This window comes from Giraffa tippelskirchi, chromosome X (genome assembly GCF_054371585.1).
Source record: "Giraffa tippelskirchi isolate mGirTip1 chromosome X, T2T-mGirTip1v1.2.pri, whole genome shotgun sequence".
Classification (NCBI taxonomy): Eukaryota; Metazoa; Chordata; class Mammalia; order Artiodactyla; family Giraffidae; genus Giraffa; species Giraffa tippelskirchi.
The window spans coordinates 29,135,839-29,157,846 of record NC_137289.1 but is presented as its reverse complement, the minus strand read 5'-3'; the positions used below and the strand labels follow the sequence as shown (position 1 = coordinate 29,157,846).

The window sequence follows — 22,008 nt, the reverse complement described above, 5'->3', positions numbered from 1 at the left end:
GGAAATCTCAGAGATAAATTAATCCAGCTGCTTCTGTTTACTGAGGACCCAGGAACAACAACCTTCTCTGAGTTCCCTCTGCATCTGGGCACTTTACCTGTATTATAATATGAATTCTAATCCTCAAGACACTACCATGAGGTGGGCATTATACTTATTTTTCAGGTGCAGTTGATGCTCAGGTGAAACAATTTGCCTAGCCCTGCAGATAATGACAAAGCCAGTATTCAAACCCAACTCTAGTTCTAAAACCTGTGGTCTTTCCACTTCATCCTGCTTTTCTCACATCATGACAAAGGAATAGTGCCTGGAGAGATAATGTCATGGAACCCAAGGTCATGCGGTTTCTAAGAGCCAGCAAGCAGTACAATTATTTCCACTACCACACACTGCCTCCCACTATCGATAACCTAATGGTACACTGTTTGTTCCATTCTTTCCCTCATGCTCAGCCCCAAGAGCTGTTTTCCAGGGGGAAAAAAACAGCTGGCTGTTAAAGAAAGTAGACAGTGAGCATTTAAGAATGCTACTGAACATGTGCTCACTCAAAGTAAAAGACGGGGAAATCAGCAATGAGACATCACCAGGAAAACTGAGCATGATTCCATTGCCATCAAATAAAGCTATGAACAGAAACCTAGAAGCTTCAAGAGTCTATGTCAGTTAGGTTTGATATTTTCCACTACCTCAGTTGTTCAGAGTGACCAATTCAAGTGAGACCAAATCAACTATAGAGAGAGTAATCAATGTAATAAGCTGAGGTTGTATTCATACACCAGTGAATTTCTAGGGGGAGTCAGGAGAAGAAAGTATGAGGAGATTGCCTTCAACCTTCTTCCCCCTTGATTGGGGCATGGGGAGATAGCCAGTGGGTGTAGCCAGATGGAGGGAGCATAGTGATTAGGTGTGTGGGTGTTGGAGTTCGTCTCACCAGATTCACAATCTGCTTAGTTGTTGTGTAATGTGGGACAAGTAACTAAATCTTGCTAAGGCTCAGTTCCTCATCTATAAAATGTAAAGCACAGTGCCTAACCTGTAGTAAGTTCCCAATACATGGTAGCGATTATCATTTTTAAACTGGCTGCTCTTAACCATGCTGGCTTCACAAATACCAATAGTTCATATTGCATTTGCGTTTTAGTTCCTAATCCTCTTTAGGAATCCGATTGAAATTGTAGTCAGTGCCAGATAGCTGATTTCTGATGAGAAGTTACTGACAACATCCCTTTTTGAACCCCTAACGGGCTTTCCTTAAGGATTACACCACTTGCAAATATTTTGGTTGTATTATTCCGCAATGTCTTGCTGATATTGACAGGTGGTTGTAATTTTTTTTTTAATCTGAAATGTATTTCCTTTGTAAAACGTTGATAAAACTGCTAAGCAGTCCAGAGCCTGAGTCCTCACAGACAAATGCTCCCCCTGCTGACTTTCTCTAAAGATGCAGGGACATCTGAGGGCCTGCCAAGTTCACCATACAAGGTTCCAGGGAATGACAACAGAGAAAATGGAAAGAACACGCTAACTTGAACCTGGTCACTGTGTACACATTATTCCATGAGCATTACTGTCCTGTTAAGATTTGAAGATATCAATCCTTCGGAGAAGCGGGCAGGGGATCCATCCCAGGTTAGCTGACATACAGATCCTCCTTTAAAATAGAAAGTATATGCAGAAGAATGAAATATACAAAGGGTAAAAAATGAATGGGATCAAACATAACAGGAGCTCGGGGGCTCCATTTAAAGTAATAACCTTTCCTTTACTGATGTAGGAGCAGGGTCTTCATCCTACTATAAATTCACTTCAAAGCAATAGTGGAGTGATAATAAATTAATTGGAATAGCAGGATTTTTTATTACAACTATTTCATGTCTTTTCTGCCTGAAAGCCCTAGTTTTCAGTTTGGGGGAGATGGTTAGTTATGCCCATCAGAGAAGACTAGAAGAGCAGAAGATTGATTCTCCACATTAAAAAAAAAAATCTGTCATAGACACAGCATTGAGTGTAGGAATGACGCATACTTTGGAAGAAAGAAGGAAGCAAGCAAAGGAATGATGAAGAGTTTGTGCAAAGGAGAAGCAGTTTGCAGTTCCAGCTCTTCATCTTGTGAAGCTAGTAAAGTGCAGATTTCAAAATTTACTTACAGGATGAAGGTTACAGCGCAATTGCTCACTTTTATTATCATTTTAGAGGCCATAAAATACATTTTATTATTAACTCAGAAACTCTAGTTTCTTCTGATTACAGATAACAGGAGCATTGTGTATTATTTTGCAATGTTTTTATGTCTGTTTTTGTCTTGTTGCTAATTTCCTTTCATTAACTTCATGCCTCCTCTTACATTCCTTCAGAAGGTATGATATGTTCCTTTAACACATTTATACAAATACTAAATGTGCAGCATTTTACAGTCATTTCATTATGCTAACCTCCAAATCTGTCTTGTGCAACAAAACTACTTGAAATGAATGTTAAACATTTTGAAGCTGAATTAATGGAAGGAAAGATACTGAGAAATGACAGGTCTTTCTAACTCAACTATAAAGTCTTGTCTTGTTTTAATGGATCCTTTTAAAAATGTGATAGGGCTGACCCATCAGTCACTTTTTATATAGCCTCCATGTGAAATGTGGGTTTAAATGGCTGTAGTTTCACTAATGAGAAAAGGGAAATGTGAAGATTTTTATAGAGCTTCTTCCCAGTTAGTTCCGCTGCACACATTCTCTGTAAAAGAATTTAGGCATCACTATCACACAAGGGAAGAAAGTGGTAGAAATTCCAAGACTCTTGTCAAAGCTACTACTGTCTTAAGGGAAGAATGCTGAGTGCATTCAATGCTGATTCCCAGGAAGCTCCTTTTTCCATCTATGCTGATGCTTGTGGATACTATTTTACCATTTCTATGTGGATACTCACCAAAATTCTCTATGATCGTAGGTCTACTGCAGTATTAACTACATAACTGCCAAAATCAATAATCATGTAGACAAGAGGTCACAAAAAAGACCAGTTTACTTTTTAAGTTTATTTTCGGTCATGTCAACAGACAATTTCAGCTGAGTCATCCGGATCAACCACATGATTATCTGAGTCAGCTATTAAGGTGGCCAAAATAACCAGGTTATGATGTGCAGGCTTGATTTTAGATCACACAGATACAGTCATAGTCCATTAGCTGCAATAGCATGGCACAAATGTAATTTCCATAAATTACTGTGTTGTTCTCCACATTTCAAATAGATAATACATAAACTACCATTAGTATTCACTGCAGCAGAATACACCCCTTTCCATACCAGACCATGATTCTGGAAATACTCCAAAATCAGTTTCCCCCTTGATCTCCATAAAACCCTATCATCCCAAATAAGGATGGCATTCATAGCTCCATTCCAAATGAACAACAGATAATAAACAATAATTACCCAAACATGTTTGGTTTTCCTGCAACAGTATTTCTCTGAGTTTGTAGGAAAATTGCTCCTTCTGTAATCTACCCATCATTCTGGATTTTCTTACACAAAATATGAATATTTTATACTATAAAAATATGGGCATGTCTTTCCTATTGTGTACATCTAGATGATTTATTTCCTATTTCTCCTCTCTTTGCCTCAGTTATCTATCTGTAGAATGCCTCCATTTTCTTATCTGTAAAATATGACTTACGCACAGGGATGGAGGATTAAAAGAGTTGACACATGTAAACAATTAAAACAGAGTCTGGCACATAGGAAGTGCTCCTTAAGTGTTAGCTATTATTATTATTATTATTACTACAAATGCCACTTTGAACATTCATCTTTTATATAGAAAAATTATTTCCAGAGTCAGATCAGCCCAGAATAAATGAAATGTATATGTCAACAATGAAGAAAGACTATGAAAGGTACAAATTCATAATTTAAATATTCCATATACTTTTAGCATTTGTAAGTGTGACATTCTTTCTGACTCATCCAGATGTTTTTACCTCTTCTGATTAAAAGAGAGATGGTCCCAGGTGAAATACTGAGAGAGTATAATTTTTAGTTAGAAAAAATCTGTTGCAAAGAAGATTTGCACAGCCAAAAAACTAAAAGTGACTACACTCAGAAATAAATACGGGTTGTTTGAAGCATCCAGGGACCAACAGAAATTACAGGCTTTAAAAAAAACATGTTGTTTTTTTTTACAGTTAATCAATAAAGAATACCATTTATCAAAACGTGCCAAAATGATTTGATCAGAGTGTAAAATCTAAAACAACTGGGTTTTCCAGAGGCTCAAAAAAAGGTTATCTTGGGACACAGGAATTTAACTTTGCTTCCAAGTGGTAGAATGCGTGTACAGACAGAGAAGAGCTTGACTTGCCAGCTTTCAGCCCAGAGCTGCCCTCTTCCCACAGAGCCTGGAGAGATGCCAGGCTCCTACGCCTCTTCTTGACTCTACGACAGAGCGAGTTCTTTTCCTGTGAGCTTTTCTGGGCATGAGAGAACACAGCCTAACCAGGATGGAGCTATGCCACAGAGCAGAACTATCCTCAGAATAACGTGGTAATGTTTTATGAAGCCTAGCGACCACATTTCGTTTCTGCACACAGAGCCAGCCTTCAGCAGCATTGCCAAGGAGGTGATGTTTCCTCAGGACGAGGCTGTATCCATCTTTAAGCATTCGGTGTTCTTACACTGCCCCCTAACTTCCCGCAGACCCTATCCGCAGGTACTCTCATGATGTAGGACCGTGGCTCTGATCCTGGCTGCACCCAAGGAGCTTTATGAACATGCTGCTGCTGGGGCTTCCCTGGTGGCTCAGTGGTAAAGACTCCACCTGATGATGCAGGAGACGTGGGTTTGATCCCTGGTCCAGGAAGATCCCACATGCTGCGGAGCAACTAAGCCCATGCACCACAACTACTGAGCCTGTGCTCTACAGCCAGGGAGCTGCAACAACTGAGTCTGCGCTGCAACTACTGAAGCCCACGTGCCCTAGAACCCCTGCTCCACAAGGAGAGAAGCCACCACCGTGAGAAATCCACGCACCGCAGCTAGAGAGTAGCCCCCACTCGCCACAACTAGAGAAATGCCAAAGCAGCAAAGAAGACACAGCACAGCCAAAAATAAATAAATAAAAACTTTTAAAATGTTGCTGCTTAGGCCCAACCCCCAGAGATTCTGATTCCATTGATCTGCGGTGGAGTCAAGGCATTTTTTTTTTTTGTTTGGTCATTGTGTTTTGTTTTGATCTCAAGCTCTCCTGATAACATTGATATGCAGGCAGAGTTGAGAATCACTGACAGAGAAGAAGAACAGTATTTCTCAGTTTGATTGGCAGACCACTGCCATCATCAGTGATGCTTAAGAAGTCCAGATTTTTGAGCACTCGGATATTCAGAATCTGTATTTTAACAAACACTCCAAGTAATGCCCGTGCATAGTTACATTCAAGAACAAGCTGCTGCTGCTGCTAAGTCACTTCAGTCGTGTCCGACTCTGTGCGACCCCATAGACGGCAGCCCACCAGGCTCCGCCATCCCTGGGATTCTCCAGGCAAGAACACTGGAGTGGGTTGCCATTTCCTTCTCCAATGTATGAAAATGAAAAGTGAAAGTGAAGTAGCACAGTCGTGTCCAACTCTTCATGACCCCTTGGACTGCAGCCTACCAGGCTCCTCCGTCCGTGGGATTTTCCAGGCAAGAGTACTGGAGTGGGTTGCCATTGCCTTCTCCATCAAGAACAAGACGTTCCCTGATTAAAACTTACACATCATCTGTCCCATTCTCCACTAACTGGATATACTAATCCAGGATGATATGAGAGTAGGTGCTGTTGAAGTAAAGTGTGACATTTTGACCAAGCCTCCTGAAGAAAGCTCAGAAGATAATTCCAATAGTAAGAATGTCTAGAGCAGACCAGTGAGGATGGTTTTATCTGTTTTGGTTATTTTGGTGAGGGAGGGTACAGACAAAGGTTTTAGTGCCTCTCAAATCCTATTACACAATTAGTTTCCAACTTCACTTGAGGCCTGTCCTATGTGCTTAGTCTCAGTTTTTAAAAGGGAAGAGTTTCAATCCCTGGATCAAAACTCCTGAGCCCCATTAGCCATTTATACGAAGACAATAATAAACATTATCTCTTGGCCCCTTGCCTTGTGGTTAACCAACTTCACTAGAATGGCAATGTCTATAGTAAATGTGTTAAACTCACAGTGAATAGTGCTCGTTTACTAGCATCTACTCACTTCCCCTCAAATACATGTTTTTGACTCTGTGTCTCCCATGGCATCACCTTACATCAGCGTTTTTCAACCTTGACTGCACATTGTAATCACCTGGAGAGATTTTTAAAAATACATACGTCTGGGTTGCACCTCTCAGGTTCTGATTTCTTTGTTGGCTGGATCTGAGCATGAGAAGTTTTAAGATCCCAGGTGATTCTAATGTACAGGCAAGACTGGGACCCACTTGCCTTAAAGGAAACAGAACAGTCTTCTCCAGGTACACCCAGCAAGACTCACAGGAAGAGAATCAGGTAAGTACAGTGATTACATCTAAGCAGGAGCTGGCACAAAGAAGGTGTTTATTCCTGTGATTAAATAAATAATCCTGCTTTGAAACCTGTAGGGGCCTGAAGAGCATTATGCATGTACCATCATCCCATGCCATCATGCCATGCAGTATTGCTGTCAACGTGTCATTCTGTTTGATGTGTTCATCCCCTGACATCATTGACTTCTCGATTTCATCAGCTCCACTGAAACCATTCCTCTTTCCAAAAATAAAGATAAGGATTTCATAAACTGAAATCTGGCCCCTCTGGGTCCGGATGGGTCTTTGTTTTGTTTTGTAGATCACTCTCCGGGCGAATTGTTGGAGGGGTTTGGTGGTTCTTCACCCTGATCATAATTTCTTCCTATACTGCCAATCTCGCTGCTTTCTTGACTGTGGAGAGGATGGTTTCTCCCATAGAGAGTGCTGAAGACTTAGCTAAGCAGACTGAAATTGCATATGGGACCCTGGACTCCGGCTCAACAAAAGAGTTTTTCAGAGTAAGTGCTTTTCAGTTAATTGGGCCTGCTGGTTTTTATTTTACCACCTGCTCACAAAGGCAGATTCATGGTGTTTTAAAGGAGGGTTGGGAAAGGGTGGAAATATTATCAAGGCAGAGCATGTTAAAGACAGAACTACTTGCTTGATGACCTAATTCACTGTCCTTTAGATTCAAGACTCGTGTGTGACCTCACAAGTGGCATGGCAAGAGCACTGAGTTTGAACTTGCAGGTTGGAATCCCAACCCTGCCACCAAGTGACTATTTATCCTTGGGCAGGTCATTTAACTTCTGTCAGCCTTGGTCCCCTTACTTGAATACTGAAGGCATTGAACTAAATATCTGTTCTCCTTTATAGCTTTTACAAAAGCAGTGATTTTATGTCTCAGCAGTTCACTGAAGTTAGGTGATTGGCTAAGAATCTGAGGAATCATGGACTATAAAATGACATTCTATTTTATACGTTGGTTTTCTATTGAAATGTATTACAATTGTTTCGAGCATTCCTGTACATGCCGATAATTCAGTTTTCAGGGAAACTGATAATTGTTTTAATTTCTTGAGTTGATTTATTGACTCCTTTCTGACCCAACATAGGCCCATTCTTAGTAGGGGAAGCAAGTTGTTCACTAGCAAAAGTTAGTAAAGCATCAGCACTGTGGAGGAGAAAGAAAGAAGGAGATAGAACATTTTAGAAGGATAATACAATGGACAAAACACTTTTACATAAAACATCAAGATCTTTGTTCTGTAGCAACTGGTCTTTTAAAAAGGCTATTGATGGAATGTTTAAGAACTCATGCATTTATTCAGGTGCCCCAACCTGAGAAACATGGTGGCTTCACTGAGAAAACTGACCCATTCTATACATACGACTGCCTGCTGTTACCTGTTATAACCCAGGTAACTGGTTATAACAATGATCCAGAAGCCACTTGTGTAGTTGGTAGAGAAGAAAAGTTGAGGCATTCTCTCCAAACAAAAATCGAGTTATCTATGGCAGCTATAATTAGTGACTTTTCCTCAAAGATCCACTGTAAACAAATGTTGGTTCTAAGCCAGCTTGTTTTAAGAAATCAGTAAGAAATGTATTTCTATGTGTATTATCATGGGATGTATCCAATTGTTTCACAGGAAACCAGGAGGAGTGTGTTTCTTGAAATTATAGCGATTAACTAAAAACTGTTTTCATTCCCTGAAGCAGAAAGAGTTAGTTCTGATACCCTTTCAAGAATTCTTTTTTTAAATTTATTTTAAATTAGTTTATTTTCTATTTTTTAACTTTACAATATTGTATTTGTTTTGCCATACATTGACATGAATCCACCATGGGTGTACATGTTTTCCCCTTCCAGAACCCCTCTCCCACCTCCCTCCCCATCCCATCCCTCTGGGTCATCCTGGTGCACAAGCCCTGAGCACCCTGTATCATGCATTGAACCTGGACTGGCGATTCATTTCACATGTGATAATTTACATGCTTCCATACCATTCTCCCATATCATCCCGCCCTCGCCCTCTCCCATAGAGTCCATAATACTGTTCTATTTTCTATTTATCTGTGTCTCTTTTGATGTCTCGCATACAGGGTTATCTTTACCGATTGACTAAATACCATATATATGCGTTAGTATACTGTATTGGTGTTTTTCTTTCTGGCTTACTTCACTCTGTAGGGGGAAAAGCAGAGGGGCACTTGATTTAAAAAAAGAAAGTTTTACTGGCTTAGGATATCCCTCTCTCACCTCTACCACTTTTTATTGAGCAGCTCATAATCCCTAACCAGGGAGAGGGTCTCGGTACTATTGGGGTTGGCCAAAAAGTTTGTTCGGGTTTTTTCCACATGATAGTACAGAAGAACCCAAACAAACTTTTTGGCTAATCCAATAGCAGCATCAAAATGATGTGAAGATCTTCTTGGACTAACCTGGCCTTGACCCTCACCTCGATGGCTGTTTCAGAAGCTTATCTGGGAATAATCCCCTGCCCTCGTGAAATCACTCACACATTTCAGGGCAGGAAGCCAGGGATTTCCATCTGCTGAATAGTCAGCACACAATCAGCTCCATGGAAATCTGGTTTGGTGTCCAGCTTTAGCAGAGCCTATGTTCACCATCCCAACAGGCATCAAGTTGCTACAAGAAGTAATTGACCACTTAAGCTATCAAGACACTAGACTTGGACCCTCCAATCGGGGATCTGGAAAGCATTTTTCCTTCAAGGAGGATTAGAAATTAGGAAGGTATGCTTTAAATGGTATTCGCTAGGTGGTATCAATTTCCATTAAGCTTTCAAAGGCCATTCATCGATATTGCAGGCAAAGGAGGCTCTCTAGGAAGATTTATTAGCACAAAGACTTGAAAGAGTGACCAGTCATTGCCCCCATGCCCAGACCCCACCCCAACACATGTTGTGTCTTTCTCAAATACTAGGAAAGCATCTACTAATCCATGTAACGATGGTTTCATTAAAAAAAACATCTTATTACTAGAGCCAATTTGAATCAACATTCAATTCTGAGCAAAGCTATTGCCACATTCTAATTGGTTTGCAGTTTCTAATGTTCACCAATTCCTAGTGACCTTTACAGCCATTAAGCAATTTGTATGAAAATGGAACTGTTTTGAAAATCTGATTAGAAAAGGTGCTGGATATTTCTAGGTATAAAGAAGTGCAAATCATTTTCTAATTCCCGATAGCCACTTTTCTTTTTCCTCAATTGGTTACTAGTGACAGCAGTAAGGACTCTGTGGGGAAGTTCTTTAGGACAGCTCACAAAAGTTGATGATCTAAGAGTAGAATGAGCAGTATAGGAAAGCCAACTCTTAGCCTGATTGTACTGAAAATGTTATGTAAACCCAACCAAGGGAATGTTTGGTATTCACATAATACCGAGGGGCCCGACCAATTGGTCTCCAAGCCATTTGTCCTCTCAATATCCTCTACTCAGGACTTTTCCAGTGGTTCAAGGGTTAAGACTCTGCCTTCCAATGCCGGGGGTGTGGGTTCCATCCCAGGTAGGAGAGCTAAGTTCCCACATACCACGGGATGTTGCCAAATTTTTTTAAAAAAATTAATATCCTCTACTCTTCCCCTCCTTGAACCCCATAAATCAGAGAAAGCAACCAGCAGGAACACATCATCTCTTACTCGGGGACTTCACTGCCATAGCATGTCACTTTCCCCTCAATACTCCATGATCTCAAGGCAATTTTAAGAAAAGCCACTCCTCTACAAAAAAAAAAAAAAAAAAAATTGAGGACCCCTGATGGCATGCCTTCTCAACATTACAGGCTAAAACAAGATCCCATGCAACATTTACAAACATAACATGAGCTCATTTCTACCCATTTTCACTCCATATTAAAACCACAGGGACTAAATAGTAATACCATAAAACAGCCTGGGGCCGGCCCTCTAGTCCTTCCACTAAGAGAAAAATAAAATTCCTTTCTAATCGCCCTGTGGACATTTTTACTTGTCCTGAGTAAGGCTGCCATTAAAATGATGATATCTTTCAGTGATTCTTTTGTTTCTCTCATTTTCTGAACTATCCTTAGCTATTATTTTACAGTCACAGAAAGTCACTAGCACAGAGAGAAAGGCAGCGAGGGGCTGAGCAAAATGCATGCAGCTGGAAGAGACACCTGAAATATTACCATCAGCCCTCATGACTTGAAAACTGATTTCCTTAGACAGCAGCTCCAAAACTAAATGTCCCAACTGGAGTTGGAAGCACCCATGCTAAAAAATAAAAAATAAAAAATAAGTCGACAGCTTCATTGCCATTGCCCAAAGAAATGCCACTATGATTTGGAAAGCTGCACCGAAATGATCATTCTCCACCAGATTTTGAAAATTTAACCTGATACAGAGTCATGTTAAAAAGTAGCACTGGGAGGAAAAGCAAATCCAAAATTCTCTCTGCCTTCAGACCCCTAGAAATATTAGAAGACAACTACAAATGCTTGATTTCTTTTCCAGAATACTGGAGTGGGTAGCCTTTCCCTTCTCCAGGGTATCTTCCCAACCCAGGGATCAAACCCAGGTCTCCCACATTGCAGGAGGATTCTTTACCAGCTGAGCCATAAGGGAAGCCCTCTTTTCCAGATTTTTGGCCATATTCCCACTGAAGATAGTTCAGGGGATAAGAGGATAACATTTAAAATGAAATGTTAATGCTAATTTAAACCCCTTTAAAAAATAAATATGAATGGAAAGGAGTGGGAAGAGACATGACTTGCTCCAGGGCCCCAGGCAGGACAGAAAAATTGAAATGTATCTGCAGACTCCCCACCCCGCCCCCACCCCAGGAATTGCCTTGTCTTCTGAGTGGCCAATATTATAAACCCCATGAAGCCCAGTTGAATTACTCATGAAGAACGTTTTGTCTCAACACAAGACTCTGTTACTGTGTCATCAGTAACTTTTCTTTTAGTGCAGGCAGCGAAAAGAAGTGCCCTCTCAACTTGATTTGGGAAGTAGTCCCTCCAAAAGGATTTAGATTCTGCTTGCTGCTGCTGCTGCTGCTAAGTCACTTCAGTCGTGTCCGACTCTGTGCGACCCCATAAATGGCAGCCCACCAGGCTCCCAAGTCCCTGGGATTCTCCAGGCAAGAACACTGGAGTGGGTTGCCATTTCCTTCTCCAATGCATGAAAGGGAAAAGTGAAAGTGAAGTAGCTCAGTCATGTCTGACTTTTTGCAACTCCATGGACTGTAGCCCACCAGGCTCCTCCGTCCATGGGATTTTCCAGGCAAGAGTACTGGAGTGGGTTGCCATTGCCTTCTCCAGATTCTTCTTACACACCCTGAATCTCTCTCTCACACACACATACACACACACACACATTTTCAGAGTCCAGATTTCAACATTTGCTGGTTATTTATAATAAGGCTTTTGAACTTTATGAGGAAAGAAGAACAATCTCTCCACAAATGTCCCCGTGTTAAGTATTGGATTGGCCCAAAAGTTTGTTCGGGCTTTGGCCACTCCAGTATGTTGACATTCGGACATAATTAAGAAAACTAACCATTAGTCTTCAAGTTTTACTACAACAGACTTCCCTCACCCCTTAGCCCGTCCCCTTGCCTTCGGAAACACATCAAAATGTAGAAATTCTTTTGTAAAAAAATGCTCTCACAAGTACCGTGATGAATTTGAGATCTTGACACTGTACCCAGACAACAGCAACCACATTTAATTAGTTTGAAGACATATATGATGTGACAAAATGTTTGATGATACGGTGAAACGACATGCTAGGAAGCACATAGTAGCAACAATAGGAGATGAGTTGACACCAAGAAATGGGAGGTCAGACACATTTGTTGTATATATTCCTTGACAACGTAAAAAAAGAGAAACTGTTTTGTAATTTTGACATGGCCATTTTCATACTACCTTATCCCCCCCCAAAAATATTCTTTTCCTCTGTCATATAATACATTACACAGCAAGACTCATAGACCTTCTAGGTTAAGACTGGAGGCAGAGCAGTAGGTACAAAGGGAGGCTGCTGAACCGAGGCCCGGCCAAGTGGGACTCTGAAAGAGGAAAGGATACATTCAGACCGCTGCGCACCACTATCCGTCTCCAGGACAAAGGGGGAAACGTGGCGGGACAGGCTAGTCATAATGCCCTCGATTCTATTGCTTGTTCATTACTCTTTCAATAACTTGTTTGGGCAACTACTATATACCACACTCAAAGCTAAGCACTGAAGAGCCGTCTCCGTGAACGAAATTAAATTTCTGCCTTTTGCGAAATCCCATGAAAAAACTTACACAGGTTTTTTTCCACCATTCTTGGAGGTTATTTGGGGAAACAGATTGACCTACAACGTAGGCATCTCAGAGAACTAGATGAGCATCCCTCCAGGGCAGTCAATGGTGTTTATTTCGATGGGGTGACTTCCCAGCACGTGCCAATTTCTGGGTATCCTTTGTGGTGAATTAGAGTAGGGTTCATGATTCTCTATACCTCCAGCAGGAAGGTCATCAAAGCGATGACTAAAACAGAAATGGCCTCCACCCCCTGAGACCTCACAATCTAGTGGGCTGACAATTTTCAACACGTGTGTGTGCTCAGTCATTTCACTCACGTCCAACTCTTTGCAACCCCATGGACTATAGCCTGCCAGGCTCCTCTGTCCCTGGGATTCTCCAGGCAAGAATACTGGAGTGGGTTGCCATGCCCTCCTCCAGGGGATCTTCCCAACCCAGGGATCAAACCCGCATCTCTTCTGTCTCCTGCATTGGCAGGTGGGTTCTTTACCATTAGGGCCACCTGAGAAGCCCCTTTCAGCACATATTCACATATCTCACCACACTTTATTCACATGACATTCCTGCTAGTTAACCAGAACAGGTGTTATTACACCTCCTTCAGGGAGGAAACATTGAGGCAAAATGACACTGTGACTTGGAAGCTGCTCAGCTCAGTGGGGACAAGCTAGAATTCTGAGTCTAGATGGGGTCCTCTTTCCATTCCATCTCAGTGCCTTTCTGGTACGAGTGTTCATAGAAACATGGGGTACTATGCACGAACCAAGCCTATAGGGTAGAGCATGTTAAGGCATCTCTGGCATCTCCTGGTTGATCTTTGTTTTTATTCCCTCTGATTGATCAATTAGAAAAGGAAGCCTATACACACTTTAAAGTTACATTTTGCCATGCCCCCCAAATCTCAAAAGGATCCAAGAAAAGAAGGCAAAGAAAAGGAAAACATCCATAAAACTAGAGCAAATGCCACAAAAGCAGCAAACTGCTATTATTCATGGCTTGTTATAGCTTCTGATATGACAAGGGTTATGTCATGATGTAGATAAAACTGGAAAGAATAAGAAGATGAAAATGATTTCTAGTTCCACATCCACTGATGACTTTCTTGTTTTTCTTTAGGTAAGGGTCATTTGGTCTCAGTTTCCTCATCTATCAAGGGAACTAGTCCCTGCTCTACCTTCTGTATGGGGTTAGTTAGAAGGTAATATCAGAAAAAGCTCTTTAATGATATGAAGGGTTCTACAAATCCCAGGAGACTTAAAGGACCCACCAGTAGAGCAACTAAAGTATAGAGACTGTCCAAATAAGGCTCTGAGGAGACGTGAGAGAAGGGTATTTCTCAAAAAGAAAAGAACCTCTGCTTGCTCAGTGGAAGAGAGTTGGGGGGGTGGCATTTCCAGCTTTTGGAGGAGAGAGAAAACTCATTTATATCCTTCCCCCATCCTCCTGATCCCATTCCTACCCCTGTTATAAAATATGACCTCATCTCTTAGTCCATCTCTAGCCATTCCTTTGTGGTCTGCAGATTCAACAACTTCACCGTGCACAGCTTAAAGCTGCCCTTGAAGACCACCTAGAAACTTCAGGTGCTTCCAAGGTGGCATGCAGGCCATCTGTCCAAAGTAACCAACCATATGGATTTCATTAGCCTGTCTCCATTAGTTCTCCCAGGTAACCTACTTGCTTATGAGAGCATGTCACAGCTCAGGAAGCCTTAGGGGGTTAAGTCTTTGTTATCTTTGAAGCTGCCAACTCTCTCAGACCACACCAGGATAATTAACATCACACAGGACTCCCAGATCTTTGTGAGAATTCTGAAATTCTCTTCCCTAGAGGAACTCACCACAGGACCTCACTCTCTTTTCTTGTCTGACAAAGTCAAAACACCTAATAGCCTTCCAGTTAGAGGATGGGGACCCATCTGTTCAATCAGACTTTCCTTGAATTCACCTGGCAAGCCTGCACAGGTTGATTATTTATGATTACTTTCTATCACCATAAGAAGCCTAAATAGTTGATCAACTATTATTGATCATCAACAATCAACTAAGGGAATTTCAACTGACTGAAACTCAACTCACAAAAACATGCAATTAACTAGAATGCTTGGTAGCACTCCACTTTGGAAAGGAAGAGGAAACTCACACAAATAAAACCTTGATGTGAATTTTTCTTTCAAAAAGCCTACAAGGTGAGGCCCTGTGGTCAAGTTCATTCCAATATTCAACATCTTCCACCTTTTTAACCAGTGAGTAAAGAAATATTGAGTGTCTACTGTATCAAGTTAGGTATCAGGGATACAGTAGAGGAAACATGACAGAATTCGCCTGCCAACACAGGAGACGTGGGTTTGATCCCTGGGTCTGGAAGATCCCCTAGAGGAGGAAATGGCAACCCATTCCAGTATTCTTGCCTGGGAAATTCCATGGACATAGGAGGCTGGTGGGCCACACAGTTCATGGGGTCACAAAGAGTCAGACATGACTGAGCATGCATGCACACACATTTTGTTTGAAGGAGAGAAACAGTAAACATATAAACAAACGGGTGCATAAAATAATTTCAGGCCCCAATAAGCACTCTGTGTATTATGATAGAGAATGACTTAGAGAGGACTATTTTAACTGGGAGCTTGGGATGGAAGGGGTTCGAGAAAAGCCTCTTTAAGGGGGTAACATTTAATTAAAGACCTGAATGATAAGAGTTAGCCATGTGAAAATATGATGGAAGAGTATTCCAAACAGCAAGAATAAGAAGTGCAAAGGTCCTGGGGCAGGAACAATGCTGGCATGTTTAAGGGACAGGAAGACGACCTTGGTAACTGAAGAATGGATTTATATGCTAGAGTTATAGCAATGGAGAGTACGTAAAGTGGTCAGGTTTAGGATATATTTTGGGGAGAGAGTCTCAGAATTTGCTGATGCATTGGATAACATTTATGAGCAAGGTGGAAGAGCTCAGATTTTTGACCTTCCTTTTCAGTGGTCACTAATGAAATCTATAAGTCCTCCATTCATCAAATGATCCAAGGATACTTGTAGTAACTATAAGCTATAGCAACAAACAAAAGGCTTCCCAGGTGGCACTAGCAGTGAGAAACCCACCTGTCAATACTGGAGACTTAAGAGATGCAAGTTCGATCCCTGGGTCAGGAAAATCCCCTGGGGAAGGAAATGGCAACACACTCCAGTATTTTTGCCTGGAGAATCCCATGGACAGAGGAGCCTGACAGGCTATGGTCCATAGGACTGCAAAGAGTTGGACACGCCTGAAGTGACTTAGCACACATTGCAACAAACAAACTGTAGTAACAAGGGCTGAGAAGGTACACTTACACTAGGCCTGGTTAGGAAATTTTTCCAAGTGGGAAAATAAGTCTTAAGGTTAATCATCAAAAAAATTTTTAGAAGTCTAGAAGCCCCTAGTGATTCATGCCTTTACTGTGTCTTATTTGGTCTTCTCAGAAGATGGTTTTATGGCAGAGGTATATTTTCACAGACAGCTAACTCCATTTTGCAGAAAAACATTTCTTTACATTCCTGTTTCTGCTACCTCCCTTTTGCCACCTGGCAGAAAAAAATATACCCAGATAAATTCAGGCAAACAGCGATTTCCCAGTCATTTCAGGATTTTTCTCTCTTTCCTGAGATAATATCCAAGTTCTAGGGAGTTTACATGGTGTCATGGCATCAGGGCAGCCATCTAACCCCAGAGCATCAGGATCACTTGCAGCATCCACTGAGCTGCACCACCCAGCTTGGATGTCAAGTAGTCTTTCTCCTCCACACAGACATGTGCAGCAGCATCCCTTCAACCAGGCCACAAGACCTCTGCAGACCTACATGACCCTGCACATATTGCCGGGCTGTCTCCTTTCTCTCTCTCTTTCTCTCTGTCTCTCCCCTCTTGCACGGTTGTAGGGCTACTGGAATAGTCTCTTTCTCTCCTTCTGCCTGTCTGGGACAGCTGCTTCCTCTTCCAGGCCTTGTGTAGCTATTGCTATTCTATGACACCAGCACCAAGCTAGACATGGGCTGTTCTCTTCAATTTATCACCCCTATGCTACACCCTAGGAAGTGAGACCCCATTACTTCCACCCTGGGAGAGCCATCCTCTCTCCTCCTTTTGGAGAGCTGGGGTGGGGTGGGGAGCAGGGCACAGAGACCCTTCTGTGATGCACAGCCCAGTCTGACTTCTCTTGTACTCCTCTCTGCCTCAGCTCTTATCTGGCCTCCAAGGGTAGTTAGTCTGGCTCATTATCGATCTATTTTCCAATTTACTGAGTATGACATAAACTTCATATTTCCATTTTGGTCTTAGAATTTGGAAACTCAAAAACCTCTCTTTTTTTATCAGAAAGTTTGGTTCTTACTAATTGAAAACTTGGCATTCAAGGTAGTGTTGGCTCTGCTATAACCTTTTAAAACAATTTAATGAAGATACAATTCACCCATTTAAAATGTACAGTTCAATGAATTTTGGTATATTACATTATTAATGTTTAAGAATTATAATAAAATATATATAACATAAAATTTGCTGTTTTAACCATGTTTAAGTATGCAATTCAGTGGTATTAACATTTACAATGTTGTATAATCATCACCACTATTTCTGAAACATTTTCATCACCTCAAACAGAAACTCTATAACCATTAATCAAGAACTTCCCATTCCCCCACTCTCCCAGCCCCTAGTAATCACTGTTCTACTTTCCATTTATATGAATCTGTATGGAATCATACAATATCTTTTTTGTGTGTGACCTACTTTGCTTAGCACCCTGTCTGCATGGTTCACCCATCCATATTATAGCATGTGTCAGACCTTCATTCCTTTTTAGGATGAATTTATCTATTGTCTATCTATACCACATCTTGCTTATCCATTCATCTTTTAACAGACACTCGGGTGGTTCACATCTTTTGGCCATTGTAAATAATGCTGCAATGAACACTGATGTACAAACATCTATTCAATTCCTTGTTTTCAATTCCTTTTGCTATATACCTAGGAATGGAATTTCTGGATCACATGCCAGTTCTATCTTTTCTGCTGTAACTTTTCGAAAGTCTATTTTGAAACAAAATATGAGGGCATTTTCTGTTCTGTTTTCTTCCTAATCTTCTCTTAAGCCATTGATGCCTCCATCCCACTAGGAAGATCTGGTACCTGGTATTGGGGGCAGAACTTCAGTTAACATCACAGAGTATTATCTTGATACATGACTTGAAGTTGAAAGGGAGTCGAAGTTGAAGGGAAGATATGCTATGTATGTAAGTGTTGAAAAAGACCCAAATTCCTGTTGATTCCACATACCACACATATATACAGAGGGTCCTGGATATTTTAGTGATTTCATCTTGTAGCAACATCTTAGGGGAGCATCCTTCATCTTTCTGTGTTTGGGCTGCAACTCTGATGCCCCAACAAGATGGCACTAGAATGCAGGTGATGAATGGCAGAATGAAACCCATTGCCCTCCTGTTCTCAATGGTTAGAACATTACCTGTCTGAAGGAAGGGATTTGGATGGAGATCATCTATGGCATTTCTTTCCAGTTGTTCTGATTGTAGGTATTTGTCTATATGCTATCTTGATCTTCTATCTGTACACTCCCTGGTGCCCTAAATGAAGAAGCTCCTGAAAGTAGTCAGCTGCTATGCCTAGAGGAACCTGCATTCTGGAACTTATTCTTACTTCCCAGTGGTATCAAAATTCTTATGTGGGCACAGCCTGATTTAGTTCACTCTCAATTTTATTTCCCTTGACCCTGTAGACTGGATTACAGGCTATTTCTTATATCATTCAGTAACATTGATTTTCAAATTCACTGGGTGAAGAACTCTGTCCTAGACAATCTGGGAAAGAATAGGAGGTGCCATCCAGAACCCTGAGTTCAGTATGAAGACAATAAAGGGGTCAGGTGACTTAATCGGGAAAGGTCTCTGGAAAAGGGGGCATCTTGAAAATATTTGGAGAGAAAAGAGAATTCAAAATGAGTGCAAAAGATATCTATTTGTGACCAAAACAACAAGAAGACAGGCCATAACTTTATGTCAAGTTAGACTGTGGCCTCTATTGACTGAAGAACTGTTAGTTCTGTCTAGAATTCACACTAAGATTTGTTTGCTCAAAAATAGTGTACATAGATGTGTTTGGGGTGGGGAGGAGTTTAGGGTGAAAAAAGTTTCCAAGAAAAAAGTATCATAGTAGAAACAATAGTCTCACAGTAGAAATCAGTGCTCTGAGCTCTGTCTTATTTCTAGTTTTGTAATTCACATCTTGCACGTGAAGATGAGGTTCATAAGTCCAAAGAATACCTTGCTTTCTCCAGAGAATATTTTGCTTCTTTTGCGTGAGTTTGAGGAACCAGTCTTGAAAATCAAACTCCATCTATGCTTTGGCAAATAATGCCAAATTGAAATGAAAGAAAGGGCAGCCATCTAACCCCAAATCATCATGAAAGAGCCCTTCATATTTAAAAACTACTCCACTATATTAGACATTATTTCACCTAAAATAAACAGCCCCTTTCCTAATGTGACAATATTAATAATCATGAAGAAAAACATATTAAAGCCCCTTTACACAGAATTCTAAAGTTTGACTTCAAAATATTTGTATCTTGCCCCTTTCCTGCAGCGCCTCTCTCTCTCTCTCTCTCTCACACACACACACACACGCACACAGACGTGCAGGAGCACACATGCACACACCCCACAACTTGTACAAACAAGAAGGTTGAGAATAGCATGGTCAATGATTGAGGAGAAATAGAAATTAGTTCAAGGAGGCTTGGATACATGTGTACAATATGGATCCAGAGAAAGTTGTTAAAGGTAAAGGACACCTCCAGATTTTCAGAGCTGACATCAGAGGACAATCATCGCTTCTCATAGTTCTCTACTGGTCTTGTCTTAAAACATTTCTGTCTGGAATTGCCCAAAGAGCTGACCTACAGGGACTGGTCTGCAAATTTTTTTTTTACTAGATTGTTTCCCATGTCACAAGAATTGAGACTATTTAGCCTGAAGAAAATATGCACAAGTAGAATATATTCGGATTTTCTTCAACTATTTGAAGGGTAGATATTTTGAAGATGAGTTGTACTGCTTCTATGGGGCACTAAGGGACAGAACCAAAATCAAAGGGTGGATACTACAGGGATAGAGATTTTAGCTCACTGTAAAAAGAACATTCTAATAAAGGAATCCAAAAATAGATTGACTGTCTGCATAGATAGTGAGCTGTTCCTCTTTGAAGGGCTATCGGCCAGGAATAGGCTAATGGCCACTTGTCAGAGATAGTGAATAGAGGACTCAATAATCTGATGAATGACTACACTAGACCAGTGGTTTCTACCAGAGGATTTCTGCTTCGATGATTTGCATTTGCTTTTTTTTTTCTACTAATCCTATGTGAAAGATTGAGGGAAAAGGCTGGAGGCTGGGCCTGTGGGACAGAGAGAAATCTGAGCAGAAGTTGTTTCTTGAGAGTGGTCAGAACTGCTGGCTGAATTGTAACCTCCTCCTCTTAGTGTTCCTGTCAGAGTGGAAGAGAGAGGGAAAACTTACCTCTCATTAACAGAGGCCAATGAGAGATGACCGTTTGGGGGCCTGGGATCTGAGTTTGGGCTGGCGCTGAGAGTGAGGTGCCTCAAGTGCAGCAAAGCTCAAGCAATCGTATCAGACTGGAGATTAGGGTCAATAAAAGTCCATGAAAACTAAAAGTGAGAGGGAAATGAGACTGCAAGGGAATGATACCCAGAGGCCTGGAAATGGTTACAGTTTTGACCTAATTTTTTTTCCTCTGATCCATATGACACCCTTCCTTTTCCATTGCTCATTTACTGGATGGAGCCTGGGTGGCCAGGACTGTTATGTTAATGTCTTTTTTTTTTTAAATAAATTTATTTATTTTAGTTGGGGGCTAATTACTTTACAATATTGTAGTGGTTTTTGCCATACATTGACATGAATCAGCCATGGGTTTACATGTGTTCCCCATCCTGAACCCCCCTTTATGGACAAGCCCCATGATTCAAATGTCCTATCCTAGAGGACTGGAGGTGGCCAGATTGAAGTATGGGTTATCAGTAGAGATTTTCAATCAGGATGACCTAGGTTAGAGGTAAGAAGGATTTCTCAAGGGAAAAAGAACGGGACAGAAGTTGTAGACTAGGAGCTGCAAACTCCTACCCTGTAGAGAGGAGCTTTCTCCTAATTTCTTTTAACCACCCTCATCTCCCTTTTTCTTTTCTTCTTTCACCTGCTGAGTCTTGGGGGTCAGGGCTGCTGTATTAATGCAGATAACCTCTTACCTCATATGTCTCAATTTAGGTGAGCATCCCTAGGTGTTAGTCAACATGGAAAAACAAACACAGTAGAACCTGGAAAGAAGTAGGGGCACAAGAAATTTCATAAGGAGAAAGAAAACAATAGGACAAAAGGCAGGGATTGCTCAGAAGCTTGAAATCTCCTGTCAACATGATAGAGGCTGTCCTACCAGCCTTTCCCCTAACTTTTTCACATTTAACCAGCAGGGTCTCAGGTAGCCAGGACTGCAGTTGCAGTGTTTTTCCAGGAATCCCAAGCTTCAAAATTCCCCAGTCTAGAGGACAGTAGGTGAACAAATAGAAGGGCTGGGCTTCGCATGGGGAAGTTCAGGTATTAAATCATGGTTGGCATTTGCAATAGCCAAGACATAGAAGCAACCTAAATGTCCATCAACAGAGGAATGTATAAAGAAGATGTGGTACACATATACAAAGGAATATTACTCAGCCGTTAAAAAGAATGAAATTATGCCATTTGCAGCAACATGGATGGACCTAGAGATTATCATACTAAATGAAGTAAGTCAGAAAGACAAATATCACATGATTATCAGTTATATGTGGAATGTAAAAAAAAAAGATACAAATGAACTTATTTACAAACCAGAAACAGACCCACAGATGTGGAAAACAAACTTACGGTTACCAAAGGGGAAAGGGGAGGAGGGATAAATTAAGGGTTTGGGATTAACAAATACACACTACCATATATAAAATAGAGAAACAACAAGGACCTACTGTATAGCACAGGCAGCTACACTCCTTATCTTGTAAATATATATTATCTTGTATATTGGACACAACTGAAGTGACTTAGCATGCATACACATACGCATGTATATGTGCAAGTGAAAATGTT

At 41.1% G+C, this 22,008-nt stretch overlaps 1 protein-coding gene across 2 annotated transcripts in view; it reads left to right on the top strand.

Moving 5' to 3' along the window:
- Nucleotides 1–22,008, top strand: part of GRIA3 (glutamate ionotropic receptor AMPA type subunit 3) — a 294,601-nt gene that overhangs the window by 233,305 nt on the left and 39,288 nt on the right. For both annotated transcript variants that reach the window (XM_081567079.1, XM_081567080.1), the window contains exon 12: nt 6,831–7,029. In XM_081567079.1, the coding sequence (XP_081423205.1) occupies nt 6,831–7,029 (199 nt within the window). The remainder of the gene's footprint in view (nt 1–6,830; nt 7,030–22,008) is intronic.